The sequence below is a fragment of the Protopterus annectens genome, chromosome 2.part2, assembly GCF_019279795.1.
Source record: "Protopterus annectens isolate FY-2018-M chromosome 2.part2, PAN1.0, whole genome shotgun sequence".
Lineage (NCBI taxonomy): Eukaryota > Metazoa > Chordata > Ceratodontiformes > Protopteridae > Protopterus > Protopterus annectens.
The window spans coordinates 1022494966-1022510141 of record NC_056730.1 but is presented as its reverse complement, the minus strand read 5'-3'; the positions used below and the strand labels follow the sequence as shown (position 1 = coordinate 1022510141).

The 15176-nt window shown below is 44.5% G+C and overlaps 1 protein-coding gene across 2 annotated transcripts in view; it reads right to left on the bottom strand.

The window, feature by feature from the left end:
• SPIN1 (spindlin 1) overlaps positions 1–15176 on the bottom strand; it is a 1077469-nt gene that overhangs the window by 94520 nt on the left and 967773 nt on the right. For both annotated transcript variants that reach the window (XM_044064286.1, XM_044064285.1), the window contains one exon: positions 2694–2927. In XM_044064286.1, coding sequence (XP_043920221.1) covers positions 2694–2927 — 234 coding nt within the window. The remainder of the gene's footprint in view (positions 1–2693; positions 2928–15176) is intronic.

Here is a 15176-nt window from a genome sequence, read left to right as displayed (position 1 = left end):
ACAATTATTTACTTTTTCTGACATCGGCTGAGGCAAGAAAGAGTCCCCAACGGGGTACTTAGCTTTTTAGAAGTCTTCGGTAGTAGAAATCTCTGGATCTGACCGACCGGCACTTGCGAACAGCTTCTGCTTCGGGCACCGCGCGGCAAGAAAGACTGAGGAAAATGGCGTCGGCTGATGCCTTTATACCCAATTGACAGCAGCTATGACGTCGGGTGAAGTGCGACATCAGCTGAGGCCAGACCCAGACTTTGGAATCCGGCCGACCGAAGGGCTGCCTGAGGCAGGACAACCCATTTGTTAGGACTGCAGATGCATCCTTGAAGGACATCTAGAAGGGGCTGGAAAGGACCAATTCTTAGAGGGCCAGTGCCTAACAATCTAGGAGGCTGAACTTGTAAAAAAAATCTTTAACAGTTTGCATAGATTTAGCTTCATCTGCCATCTTTTTAAGAACTTCCTCAGCCTTGTTGCCAAACAGGCAGTCCTGATCTAAAGGAGCATCCAACAATTTTGCTTTAACATGATCAGGCAAAGATTGCTCCTTAAGCCAAGCATGCCTTCTGAGCACAGACCCAGTAAAAGCAGCCCTGCAAGAGGCCTCTAATGAATCAAAACCATATTGCAAAGTATGTTTTCCATCTTGTTCAGCAGAATGCATTAAATCCTGTAATTCTTTAATTTCCACATTGTCAGGAATCAACATAATTTTCTGTTTAAGCAGTCCAATAACATGCTGATACTTTAGCATATGAAACTAGCAGTTTAAAGCCTTAATGGCCAAGGTTGCAGAAGTGTAAACCTTCTTACCCCATCTATCCAGCGCCTGGAGTCTCTATCAGAAGGGGTAGGATTTTTAGCAGTAGAAGCCTTAACGCCCTTGGGCCCCTGTGAAACAGTCGCTGGACCTGCAACAGGATTTTTGAAAAGGAACTTGTGGGACTCTGGGACCCTGTAGTATCGGTCAGGTTTTCTGGGAACAGGAGGCAGGGAATCAGGGGCCAAACTAGATTACGAAAAAGCATCAACAATGTCTAGTACAGAAGGAATAGCTAAAGGCCTATGCTGAGGTAGGAGAATGAAATCCCTAAGCCTCTTTTTTGAATCAGAAAAATCCTGGCTTTCCCAGTGGAAATGCTCCCTTAGAGTATGTAAGGTTTCCCCAAAAGAAAAATCCTCTGGAGGGGAAGCAGAGGGAATGGAGTCCTCTGCATCAGAATCTTCATATTAGATAAGGGAAAATCCAGATCAGAAGAATTGGAAAAAAAAAAAACAGAATCCTGATCAGAAGATTCATTATCAACCTGTCCTAGGCCTCTTAGCAGGGGGGTTGGCTACCCCTGATTAGAGTTATTAGATCTTCAGCCATTCTTATTTGATTTTTAGGCCTAGTGGCCTGAGCATATGGCCTGGGCATCGTTTTTTTTAGACATGGATCGAGATTCAGGCCCAAGTAAAAAAGCAGGCATTGATTTAGTATGCAAGTCCGTAGGCCTGAATACACCCTCAGAAGCTGGTGCCTGCACAGTAGCTCCGGACCCATCCAAGGTAGAGACATCCGCATGTTCCATAGTTGAAGCATCTTGCGGCATACCGGACCCCTAATGGGTCTCAGTAGTGGCCTGCAAATCACAAGTAGCAGGTATCAGGGGCTGGGAAAGCGCCTCACTGAGTACCGGCGAACTGGTGACAGGCTTAGGTGAAGCATCGTCGGCAATTTTAGACCTCGGCGGCCTGTCTCTGTATCTTTGCGTTTTTTCGGAATCCCGATAGATGGCTAACAGACGACATTTCTGGATAATTAAACCGAGAACCGAAATATTTAGAGATGAAAATATACAGACGACTGATAGTGCGCTGATTAAATAAAGCACAAAACCGACAGCAAGGTACGTCGTGGTCAGGGCCTAGGCAAGGAATACAGTATGAATGAAAATCTTTATGAGGTATTTGCTTTCCAAAAGTAATGCAATTATTAACTTTTACTGACATCGGAAAGGAGCAAGAAAAAGTTCCCCCAACGGGGTACTTAGGTTCTGAAACGAAAATTTCAGGAGTCGGCTGACCGGCACTTGCAAACTGCTTCTGCTTCGGGCACAGCATGGCAAGAAACACTTATGTAATGGCGTTGGCTGCATATTTTATACCCTGACGTCATGGAAGAAGGGATAGCAACCGACGCAGGACCCAAGACTTTGTTAATCAGGCCGACTGACAGATAACCCAAAGGTAATGAAGCACAAAGAACATCTGCTTCAGCAGCACTACAAGAACAGATTCTCTGTATATGTCTAAGAAAATAAAGCTTTTTGGTTGTTGGAACTTTTCTGCAACATGAGGTTTACTATGGTTCCAGCAGCAGAATACTGAGGCTGAAGGGTCGCCATGACAAAAAAGTTATAGGCAAACATTTTATACATCAGATTATTGTGTATGGGAAATTGCAGTGCTATTGCTTGTAATCCAGCCAGCTCTTTACACACCAGCAGATTTAAAAAAAAATCTGATATGACCAGACAGAATTACCCTGGCATACTGTATATTAAAAAAAAAAAAAAAAAAGGCATGTCTTCACCTTCTTAACAAAAGTTAATCAAACCTGACGATCCTCCACATTACCCAAGTCAAGTAAACAAAGGACCTGTGGATGTCTGGAAACCAGAAATAAATAACCAAAAATAAATTATACTAACTAGAGTCTGGCATGATGCGAAGGTCACCTTCCTTGTAATCATCTAACAGCTGGTACATGTACAAGACGGGATCTTTTTCATAGGTGATATAAAACCATGTGTTCATGATAGGAGCTCTGGCTAACACCATCCCCCTCCATTCATCCTTGGAGCCATCCTCTGTTTCAAACATGTGTTCCACTGCCTTTCCAATCATGGTATCTGCAAGGTGTGCATCACTGATTCTGGATGAAGCTGCAAAATAAAATTTGGTATTAGTACCAATTGTATAAATGTGTACAAATTTATCACAATGTGAACAGTAAAAGTCTACCTTAGCTTATGACAAATTGTGTGGTCTTACCTTAAAGGTTGATCTGCAAGAAGACCCTCCTTGATGTGTCCCCTATGTGAGGCTTAATCATTTCCACTAATTAAAACACAGCATCTTTTTTGAAAGATTCCCCTACTCTGGGACAGTCATGCAACCACGATGAATGCAGTTATGTGGAACACACAGCTCTTCCCCTTCTAGTAATAAGCAATCACCTTTAGGTGCATCAAGAGACACTGAAGATGCTGCACCCCTCTAACAAGTGATATACTATATTTTGACCATTATTCAGGGAGAAGAGTAAATGTAACATGTCCACAGGTAGAGGAAAACTATCAAGTCATTATAAAATACCTATACAGCAACTGAACCATTCCCCTCAGAGAATACCTGCCCTGGCAAAGTCCCACAGACTGAAATGTTCTCCTATCCCAATTTCTGACCTCAAACAAGAAAAATAGACTCTCTCAAAAACAAATCAAAGCCCCCTTTTGGGGGGGGGGGGGGAGTTGTAGATCACCGTAACATTCCATCTGTGTTGTCCATTTTCATTCTTGTTTAACTGATGAGTCTCAGATCACACATGGCTGCGTCTACCAGATCCTTGGATCCTAACCAGAGTTCTTCCCTTTACTCAATGCCCCACCAACCTAAAATACCTCAGATTGAGTTTGCTGCCCTTAAAAATACAGGGACAAAAATCTTTAAATGATATAAAGAATAGAAGAAAAAGAGCTGGTGCAACAGTTCCCAAAGAAAACTCGAAGGTCTTTCCAGAAGCAAGGTGAAGGGGGTAAGTGGGTGGGAAGTTGAGGAAGAATAAAAATGGACATATGGAACATTGTGGTGAGTACGCAACTACCTGATGTCATTTTCATTCATTCAACTGATGGGACAGCCCTAGCTGGGTGGACCTCATGGAGGGATATTACAGAGCACTGAGTTGCCAAAGACTGACCTGTTCCTGGAAACAGAATCTAATTTGTCATGAGCAATAAAGGTACGATCATTAGTCCAAGTGGGAGCAGCACAAATGTCATCTATGGTAGCCCTTGACCAAAACAGCAAGAGGAAACAGCCACAGACCTTGTGGAATGAATTCTAGGGGGCTTAGGAAAGGATACCCCTCTTAGTATAGAAAAGGAGATGTAATCGGTTAATCATTTGGCCAGTGTGGCTTTGGAAACGGTTTGCTCAATGCACATCCAAAAGATGGGAGCATATACTCTCCTTTATTTGAAAAGTTTGGGAAGAAAACTGAGAAGTTAATGACATGGTTAATGTTGGCCTCAGAAGCTACTTTACGCAAAAAAAGTTGGGTTGGCCCGCAAGGGCACTGTCTTTGTGGAAAAAAAAAAAAGTAAGGTGATTTTGAAGATACGAGTCGAGTTCAGATACTCATCTAGCCAATGTAATATCTACTAGAAAAATGGTTTTCCAAGACAAACTTTAGATCTCACGTAGCTGAAGTTTTAAAGGCAGTTTGGGTCAGGGCCTGAAGCACCACAGTTACATACCAAGGAGTATGAGGATCCTTTAGAAGAGGTCTAAGTAAAAAGGCCCCTTTCAGAAAGTCTTTACATAACTTAGAAGAAATTAAGGTAGTGATATTTTTGCTTAAATGGCAATCTGAATTGGCAGCCAACTGGACCTTAACAGTAGAGAAGCTAACCCTTCATTAAAAATTAAAGCTAAAAAATTAAGTAGCGCCAGTACAGGGGCAGGATGAAGGGTCAAGATACCTGTTGAGGGCTCAAAATACAAATCTCTTCCATTTACTTTTGTAAATCTTTCTAGTAGCAGCTTTCTGAGAAGACCAAATTTGACAGATCAAGGAGGAAAGCCTGGGCTGTCTGGCAATCAGCAGAATTGGAGAAACCATGTAGTCAGCTTGAGGCCTGTTACGTCTGGATGAATCATCCCAGTCTGTGAGACAAGAGGTCTGGATCAAGATCCAGAATCAAGACAGAGGTAGAAGGTGAGGACAGAGGAAGGGGAACCAAATCTGCTAAAGCCAAAAGGGGGCAATAAGGATAACTGGTTTTCAACCCAAACGCTTTCTGAAGAAATTTGGGGATGGGATAACTGTGGGTAAGCACATAGGAGACTGGAGGGCCAATCAAGGACTACAGCATCTCTTGGCGACTCCCCATTGGAAGAATACGGGCAAAAAAACAGCTGTACTTGTTGAAAGATGCAAATACATTGCAGCATGGCTTTTCCCATCAACAAAAAATTCTCTCCACTTTTACATTAAGACATCACTCGTGAGGCATCAGAATGGACTGCTTGGTTGGTCAGCAATCATGTTGGCTTTCCCCAGAATTAGAAAGTGACCAGAAAAGATCGCCCACTGCTCATTGGGTCCTGACAAACTGGTTAAAGTACAGTTTTGTACCTACCATAAATGTAGATGTCCGATAGGTATGCAACTGCAGTCCTGACATATGGGTTTGTCCTGCCTCAGGCAGCCCTTCGGTCGGCCGGATTCCAAAGTCTGGGTCCGGCGTCGGCTGATGTCGCCCTTTCCCCCACGTCAGAGCGCCTGGGGTATAAAAGCGTCAGCCGATGCCATCTTCTTCAGTGTTTCTTGCCCCAGATGCCAGGTGCCCTCTAAGGAAGGCTAAATTTTGAAAAAAAGAGAAAAAATTCCAGACAAGTACAACAACATAAAAACAAATGCACCATAAAAGATAACCCCAGGTAGCTAAAATGAGGGGTAGAAACCCAAAAGAATACCACAGAGGGGTAGGTGGGAGGGAAAACCTGACTGCAGTTGCATACCTATCGGACATCTACATTTATGGTAGGTACAAAACTGTACTATGTCCTTCAAGGATGCAACTGCAGTCCTGACATATGGGTTGAATACCATAGCCAACCTGGGGGTGGTAGGCACCAAGACAAAGATGGTGTAGCTAAAATGCCCTGCAGGACTGCAGAAGCAAACCCTGCTCTGGATCTGGAATATAAAGGCAGGTTGTAATGTTTGAAAAATGTATGCACGGAGCTCCATGTAGCAGCTTCTAAAATGTCCTTTGTTGCCACTCCTCTTAAAAAGGCTGTGGAGGTGGCTGTAGCTCTGGTGGAATGTGGCCTGATGTCAGATGGCACAGTTTTTCCATGAAAAGAGTAGCAGAATCGAATGCAATTTCCAATCCATTTAGAAATTGTCTGTTTGGAAATTGCTTTTCCCTGCAATCCAGCAGCGTAAGCTACAAAAGGCTGGCAGATTCTCTGAAAGACTTTGTTCTGTCCAAGTAGTAGCGCAACTGTCTGTGCATGTCCAAGGTGTGCAGAAGTCTCTCTCCTTTATTTTGAGGATTGGGAAAGAAGGTAGGCAGGTGAATAGCTTGATTCAGGGACACCCTGGATACCACCTTTGGCATGAATGACGGATTGGTTCTCAAAGAAACTCTGTCCTGATGAAAAATGAGAAATGGTTGTATTGCCATAAGGGCCTGTAGCTCAGAGACTCTTCTTGCTGAGGTTACTGCCAGAAGGAAAGCTGTCTTCCAAGACAGAAATTGCAACTCTGAAGATGCTGCTGGTTCAAAGGGAGGAAGAGTTAATTTTTCCGGCATGAAGTTGAGGTCCCATGCAGGCACTGGTGGTTTCCTTGGAGGGTTGATGTTCTTTATACCTCTTAGAAACTGTCTTAGCAATGGGTGAGAAAATACAGGCGGATCAGTGTTATATTTGGCAGGTATTGCTGAAGCATGTATTTTTATGGAAGAATATGAAAGGCCATTGTGGAGCATTTCAGCCAAATATTCTAGGATCTGTGGAATGCTCATCACTGATGGGTCTTGACCCTTTTTGCTGTTCCAGATAAGAAATCTCTTCCATTTTGCTGAGTATGTTTTTCTAGTGGAAGGTCTGCGCGCCTCCAGGATGATATCTTTTACCCTTTTGGAAAGTGTATCCTGAGGAATAGTCATGGAATCTTCTAAGCTATCAGCTTCAATGTTTTCAAGCTGGGGGTGTAGTGTCCTGTAATTGTGCTGTGTCAGAAGAAGTGGCCATTGAGGAAGGAGCCACAGATTGGTGTGTGTCAAGCTCCGTAGCAGTGGGTACCAGTGTTGTCTTGGCCAGTCTGGAGCTATCAGTATGACTTTCGGTTGCTCTGTCTTGACCTTTAGTAACACCTTGGTCATCAAAGGAAGAGGTGGGAAGGCATATAGTGTTAGAGAGTTCCAACTGAAGGAGAGAGCGTCCACCTTCCATGCTCGAGGATGGTATGTCCTTGTGCAAAACTTTTTCAGATGGTGATTGAGGTGGGAGGCAAAAAGATCTATATCCGGCCTTCCCCATGCTTGAGTTATTTGTAAGAAAATGTCTGGATGCAACATTCATTCGTGTGGATCCATGATGTTTCTGCTTAGGCTGTCCGCCAGAACATTGTCCTTACCTGGTACAAACTGGGATTGTAGCTCTATTTTCAATTGTAGGGAAATATCCCAGAGATTCATTGCCAGTCTGCAAAGAGGGTAGGAATGGGCACCTCCTTGCTTGTTTATGTACCACAACTGTGGTATTGTCTCTGTCTTTATTAGTAGATGGCCCTGATGCATGAACTTTTCGAAGGCCTTGATTGCATGCATCACTGCCAGCATTTCTTTTTGGTTGATGTGCAGGTGCTTTTCTTTGTGTCCATTGTCCTTGAATGCATCTGCCCTCCATGTGCGCCCCCCATCCATGGTCTGAGGCGTCTGTTATGGTTTGACTTGTATGAGGCTTGCTGAAAGGCAGACCTTTGTTTATCTGGCTTGCTTGAGCCCACCACAGAAATTCCTTTTGAAGGCATGGAATGAGTGGGATCAATGCTTCCAGGCTGTGGCTGTGTTGAGACCATAGACTTTTTAGATACCATTGTAGTTTCCTCATATGCAGCCTTGCGTGTGGAATCAGAAGAATGCAAGATGCCATGAAACCCAAGGCCTGCAGGATTTTCCTTGCAGTCATCTGCGTGTGTGTTGCCAATTTTCTGAAGTATTCTGGTAATTGTTTTTGTTTTTCTTTTGTCAGAAACGCCATCTGGGTGTTTGTGTCCAGTGTGGCACCCAGGAAAGGTATTTGTTGGGATGGTACGAGACTTGATTTCTGAATATTGCCTGTGTATCCCAAGGCCTGCAGTAGGTGAATGACATAGTCCAAGTTTTTTAACAAGGCTTGTTGGCTGTCCGCTTGTATAAGGCAGTCGTCCAGGTAAGGGTATATTTGTATCCCCTGAAGTCTGCACTGTGCAATTACTGATGCCAGGCATTTCGTGAACACTCTGGGCGCAGTAGTTAAGCCAAAGGGCAATGCTGAGAATTGATAATGCTCTGAGCCTGCAAGAAATCTGAGGTATCGTCTGCAACTTTGATTGGGACATGCAGGTATGCCTCCTAGAAGTCCAGAGTTACCAGCCAAGACCCCTTGCCCAGCATGGGAAGGAGTTGCTGTAAAGTCAGCATTTTGAATTTTGGCACAATAAGGTAAGTATTCAGTGCGGACAAGTCCAGAATGGTTCTCCATTGGTTTTCTTTTCTTGGAACAAGGAACAGTCTTGAATAAAATCCTTGGCCTTGTTCTGCAGAAGGAACCTTTTCTATTGCTCTTATTTGAAGTAGGTTTGTTATTTGTTTGAGTGCCTCTGCCCTTTGATTTGGTGGCAGGTTTGGCCTGCCATGTCTTGTTGGTAGTGTATGAAAATGGAATTTGTATCCTTTGTCTATTATGTCCAGTATCCATTTGTCCTTTGTAATATTGTGCCAATTTTGTGAGAATAAAGATAATTTTCTGCCCAAAGGTGCTTCTAATTGAGCCCTGGATGGCGGAGTCAAAGTCAAGTCATTGAGATTGTCCCTGCGGAGCAGTGGAAGGTCCTGCCCCACCTCTCTGGTTCGGAGGCTGCCACTGACGTCCTCTGTAGGAGCCTCGAGTTTGCCCTCTACCACGTCTGTTTTTGCCTCTTTGAAATTTGTCTGTGTCTGGAAAGGACCAATGCTTAGAAGGCCAATTCCTGCTGAACCTTGGAGGCTGTACCTGGAGGAAATCTTTGACTGTTTGCACTGATTTTGCCTTTTCCTCTATTTTCTTTAAAACCTCTTGTGCAGTAGCACCAAATAGCTTATGTTTCTCTAGTGGTGCATCCAAAAGCTTAATTTTCACATGGTCTGGCAATGTTTGTTCCTTTAACCAAGCATGTCTGCGTATGACTGCACCTGTCATTGCTGCTCTACATGAAGCTTCCAATGCATCATATCCACACTGAAGGAAATGGTTGCTAACCTGCTGAGTATTATGAACCAATTCCTGTAACCCCTTTCTATCTAATGGTTCAGGGGAAGCCAATTTCTTTTGCAAGTCATCCAACATGTATTCCTGATACTGAATCATATGAAATTGACAATTTAATGCTCGCATAGAAAGGGTGGAAGATGCATATACTTTCTTGCCCCACCTTTCTAAAGCCCTAGAATCTCTTTCCGAAGGAAGTGGATTCTTAGCAGTAGTGGAGGAAACCCCTTTAGGCCCCTGAGAAATAGTTTCAGGGTCAGCAGTATGGCCCTTGTACAGAAATTGATGTGTGTCTGGGACCCTGTAGTACCCGTCTGGCTTGACAGGGGCAGGGGGGAGGGAGTCAGGGGAAACACTAGATTCTAAGTACACAATCTAAAACATTTAAAACTGGAGGAATAGCTAAGGGTCTATGCTGATGCAGCTTTAAAAATTCCCTTAACCTTTTCCTAGAATCTGAGTAATCTTGGCCTTGCCATTTGAAGTGTTCCCTCATGGAATGAAGCATTTCCCCAAAGGAAAACTCCTCAGGAGGAGAAGCAGAGGGAATGGATTCCTCCGCATCAGAATCCTCGTAGGCCGGGAAGGCCTCCTCCTGGTAGTCTGAATGTGCAGAATCACCTGAGGCCTCATCGGAGGACTGGGAATCTACCTGCTCAACCCTAGGCCTCTTGACAGAAGGCGGCTGACAGCCTCTATCTGGATGTGGCTGAGAACCCCTAATTAAAGAAATAAGGTCCTCAGCTAAACTTAAAATTTGAGAACCAGAAGTGGATCCCAGAGAAACAGATCTTGGAGGGAGATACTTAGCCTGTTTGGCAGCCTTAGCACGTGTGTAGGCCTTAATGGACATAGACACTGGAGGCCTGGCAGTCCCGCTTGCTGGAGTAGTCTTATCCACTGAAATGGTGTTAGAAATATCCTGGGCTACGGTCTCAGAGGGGAGAACAGAAACCAGCACCGAGCTGGCCTCCAGTACCGACGTAACCGGTGGGGCGGTGTCGTCGGTCTGCAGCGGTTGTGAAACCGGCTCAGAAGAGACCGAGACACTCGCGGTAGGCCTAAGCATGGTGTCGGCCGAGACCGCGGGTGTCGGTCCTTATCCTTCCGTTTTTTAGGTAAATGTGCTGTCGGAAGCTCCGACGGCATGATATAACAGAAATCTTCCCCAAAATAATCCTGTGCAAACTCTGTCCGACGCCTAAGAGTGCGTTTATTGAAAGTAGCACAAGCTGTACAGGCCGAGATGTTGTGTTCTGGGCCTTAGCAGGGTAAGCAGTAAGAGTGGAAATCCTTATGAGCTATTTGTTTCCCACAAGTTAAACAATTATTAACTTTTACAGTTTTATCTGACATCGGCTGAGGCAAGAAAAGGTCCCCAACGGGGTACTTAGCTTTTTTGAAGACTTCAGTAGCTGAAAACACAGGAGCTGGTCGACCGGCACTTGCGAACTGCTTCTGCTTCGGGCGCCGCGCGGCAAGAAAGACTGAAGAAGATGGCGTCGGCTGACGCTTTTATACCCCAGGCGCTCTGACGTGGGGGAAAGGGCGACATCAGCCGACGCCGGACCCAGACTTTGGAATCCGGCTGATCGAAGGGCTGCCTGAGGCAGGACAACCCATATTGTCAGGACTGCAGTTGCATCCTTGAAGGACATCACTTGGTTCCTTCCTCTTTGTTGACATACCAGACCAAACTAAAAAGTAGAAAGATCGCAAAGACAAACTAATTAGTAAAAACTACAAAATGCAGATTTTGATCAGTTTGATAACGTAAACACCAACATAAACAATACAAACTTAAGGGCAAAATACAGAAATGCATACCATGGCTCAAGTTAATGTCGTTAGTTCTATAAAAAGGATTTTCAGCACATCTATAAAGGGAGTGGCAGTCTAGCACCAAACCCGATTTATCTTAACGTTTAAGATAGAGAAATGACAAATTTCATTGTTTGCAAAAAAAGGAATTCTGGAATAATATACTGATTAATATAGATGCATCAATTTCAGTTACCAACAGACCTCTACCAAAGGACGCAAGTGCAGTTGTGTTAGGATTTAAAGGGTCAAAGGTTACATTAGTGAGCAGTTCTGAGACAGTACCTTACTAGGTATAGACATGTCAGAGTTACAAATTGTTTTAGACTTCTGTAAAGTACAGTTGTGTACACTTACCATAAATGTAGATGTTAATATTCTCTGTTGCAGTCATTACATTTGGGGTAATCTGCTGGCAGTTTGCCCTCAGTCGGCCTGAATTCCAAAGTCTTGGGTCCAGCGTCAGTTGCTGTCTTCTGTTCCATGACGTCAGGTCATCAGGGGAATAAAATATGCAGCAGACACCATTTTCTTTAGTTTTTCTTGCCCCCGATGTCAGGTGCCCCCAAAAAGGTAGCAATATTATATATATACATATACATACATGCATCAATATAAACTTTACCTTCATCTACAAGCAAATACACCACATAGGTTGTAGAAGATAGAGAAGGAAAGATAAACTTTAGAATGACAGGGGGATGGGCGGGAGGGTAACCTGGACTGCAACAGTGAACACAATCGAACATCTACATTTATGGTAAGTGAACACAAAGTACAGTTTTGTTCCTACCATAAATGTAGATGTCCAATAGATATGCAACTGCAGTCATAACATATGGGTTGTCCTGACTCAGGCATCCCTCGGTCGGCCGAATTCCAAAGTCTGGGTCCGGTGTCGGCTGGTGTCGCCTCCTCTCCGACGTCACAACGGCTGGAGTATTAAGGCATCGGCCGACGCCATCTTCTTCAGTGTTTCTTGCCCCAGATGCCAGGTGCCCTCCAAGGAAGGCTAAATTTGGTGAATGGATAAACAATTCCAGACATGCACATGCACAACAGTAATAAACAGATACACCATAGGAGATACCCCCAGCTGAAAGGAACAGGGGGAATGGACCCAAATGAATGAAAAAGAGGGGAAGGCTGGAGGGAAAATCCGATTGCAGTTGCATATTTATCGGACATCTACATTTATGGTAGGTACAAAACTGTACTATGTCCTTCAAGAATGCAACTGCAGTCATAACATATGGGTTGAATACCATAGCCAAGCTGGGGGTGGATGGAGCTAAGAAAAGGATGGTGTAGCTAAAATGCCTTGCAGGACTGCCGAAGCAAAGCCTGCTCGGGATCTGGAGTATAAAGGCAGGTTGTAGTGTTTGGTAAATGTATGTACGGAGCTCCATGTAGCAGCCTCTAGAATGTCCTTTGTAGCCACTCCTCTTAGGAAAGCTGTGGATGTGGCTATAGCTCTGGTGGAATGTGGCCTAATATTGGCTGGCACACTTTTCCATGGTAAGAATAGCAGAATTTGATGCAGTGTCCAATCCATTTTGAAATTGTTTGCTTGGAGATTGCTTTTCCTTGTATTCCAGCAGCATAGGCTACAAACAGCTGGTCAGACTTTCTGGTGGCCTTAGTTCTGTCCGAGTAGTAGCGTAGTTGCCTGTGTATGTCCAAGGTATGCAGCAGTCTTTCCCCTCTATTTTGAGGATTGGGGAAGAAAGTAGGAAGGTGAATAGCTTGATTTAGAGACACCCTGGAGATCACCTTTGGCACGAAAGAAGGATTTGTTCTTAGAGACTCTGTCCTGATGGAAAATGAGGAAAGGAGGTACTGCCATGAGTGCCTGTATCTCCGAGACTCTTCTTGCTGATGTAACTGCCAATAGAAAAAACATTTTCCATGATAGAAATTGCATCTCCGAGGTTGCTGCTGGCTCAAAGGGAGGCAGAGATAATTTTTCCAGTACAAAATTGAGGTCCCATGCAGGTACTGGTTGTTTTCTGGGAGGCTTGATATTCTTTATCCCTCTCAGGAACTGTCTTAGCAAAGGATGTGAGAACACTGGTGGATCACAACTGTATCTTGCTGAGATTGCTGAGGCATGAATCTTTATGGAGGAATATGAGAGTCCAGAATGAAACATTTCTGCCAAGTATTCCAATATCTGAGGTATACTCAGTACTGTTGTATCCTGACCCCTGTTGGCAGCCCAGATGCTGAATCTCTTCCACTTGGCTGAATAGACTTTTCTGGTGGATGGTCTGCGTGCTTCCAATAAGATGTCCTGAACTGCCTTGGAAAGATTGGAAGCGGAAGGACTTAAAAGTAACCTCCAGGCTGTCAGATGTAATGTTTTCAGGTTTTGGTGAACAGTCCTGTAGTTGTGTTGTGTTAGGAGCAGGGGCCATAGGGGCAGAGGCCACGGTTTGGTCAGAGTTATGCTCAACAGCAAAGGGTACACCAGTGTTGCTTTGGCCAGTCTGGAGCTATCAAAATGCCTGTTGGTTGTTCTGCTTTGATCTTCAGGATCACCTTGGTCAAGAGTGGCAGAGGAGGAAATGCATAAATTTTTAGGGAATTCCAGCTGAAGGAGCGAGCATCCGTTGTCCAGGCTAGTGCATGGTGGGTCCTGGTACAGAACTTTTCCAGGTGATGATTCGTGTGAGACGCAAATAGATCTATGTCCGGTCTTCCCCATGTCTGTTATTTGTGAGAAAATGTGGGGATGCAGCATCTATTCGTGTGGATCCAAGAAATCTCTGCTCAGCTTGTCCGCCAGTACATTGTCCTTGCCTGGCACAAACTGGGATTGCAGGTGTATCTTCAGACTCAGTGCTTGTTCCCAGAGAATCATTGTTAGTCTGCAGAGGGGGTATGAACGAGTCCCTCCCTGCTTGTTTATATACCACATGACAGTGGTGTTGTCTGTCCTTATTAGTAAATGTCCTTGCTGCAGTGATTTTTCGAAGCTCTCGATTGCATGTATCACTGCCAGCATCTCTTTTTGGTTTATGTGCAGATGTCTTTCCTTTGGTGTCCATTGACCTTGAACGCATCTGCCCTCCATGTGCGCCCCCCCCCCCATCCAAGATCTGAGGCGTCTGTTGTAATTATTTGACCTGCTTGAGGTCTGTTGAAAGACATGCCTTTGTTTAATTGACTTGCTTGAGCCCACCACAAGAATTCCTTTTGCAGGCATGGAATAAGTGGGATTACGTCCTCTAGGCTTTGGCCGTGTTGGGACCATAAGCTTTTCAAATACCACTGCAGCTTTCTCATATGAAGTCTTGCCAAAGGTATCAGAAGAATGCATGATGCCATGAACCCCAGGGCCTGCAGGAGTTTCCTTGCAGTCAGCTGGGAGAGCTGTGCTAGGCCTTTGAAGTACTCTTCCTCTGTGAGGTAGGCCATCTGTGTTTGTGTGTCCAGTTTGGCTCCTAGGAAAATAATCTGTTGGGATGGCAGTAGACTGTGTATCCCAAGGCCTGTAGTAATTGCATGACATAGTCCAAGTTTTTATTAAGGTTTGTCTGTTGTCTGCTTGTATGAGGCAGTCGTCCAGGTAGGGGTATATTTGAATTCCCTGGAGTCTGCAGTGTGCCACTACTGATGCCAGGCATTTCGTGAACACTCTGGGCGCAGTAGATAAGCCAAACAGCAATGCTGAGAATTGATAGTGCTCTGTCCCTGCAAGAAATCTGAGGTATCTTCTGCAGCTTTGTCTGATTGGGACATGCAGGTATGCCTCCTTGAGGTCCAGAGTGACCAGCCAAGACCCCTTGCCCAGCATGGGAAGGAGTTGCTGTAACGTCAGCATTTTGAACTTTGGCACAATGAGAAAGGTATTTAGAGTAGACAAGTCCAGTATAGGCCTCCATTTGTTTTCCTTTCTTGGAACAAGGAACAGTCTTGAATAGAATCCCTGGCCTTGTTCCTGTGGAGATACCTTTTCTATTGCTTTTATACTTAGTAGCTTTGAAACTTGAATGAGTGCCTCTGCCCTTTGATGGTGTGGCAGGTTTGGCATGCCTTGTCTTGTAGGTAAAGTATGGAAG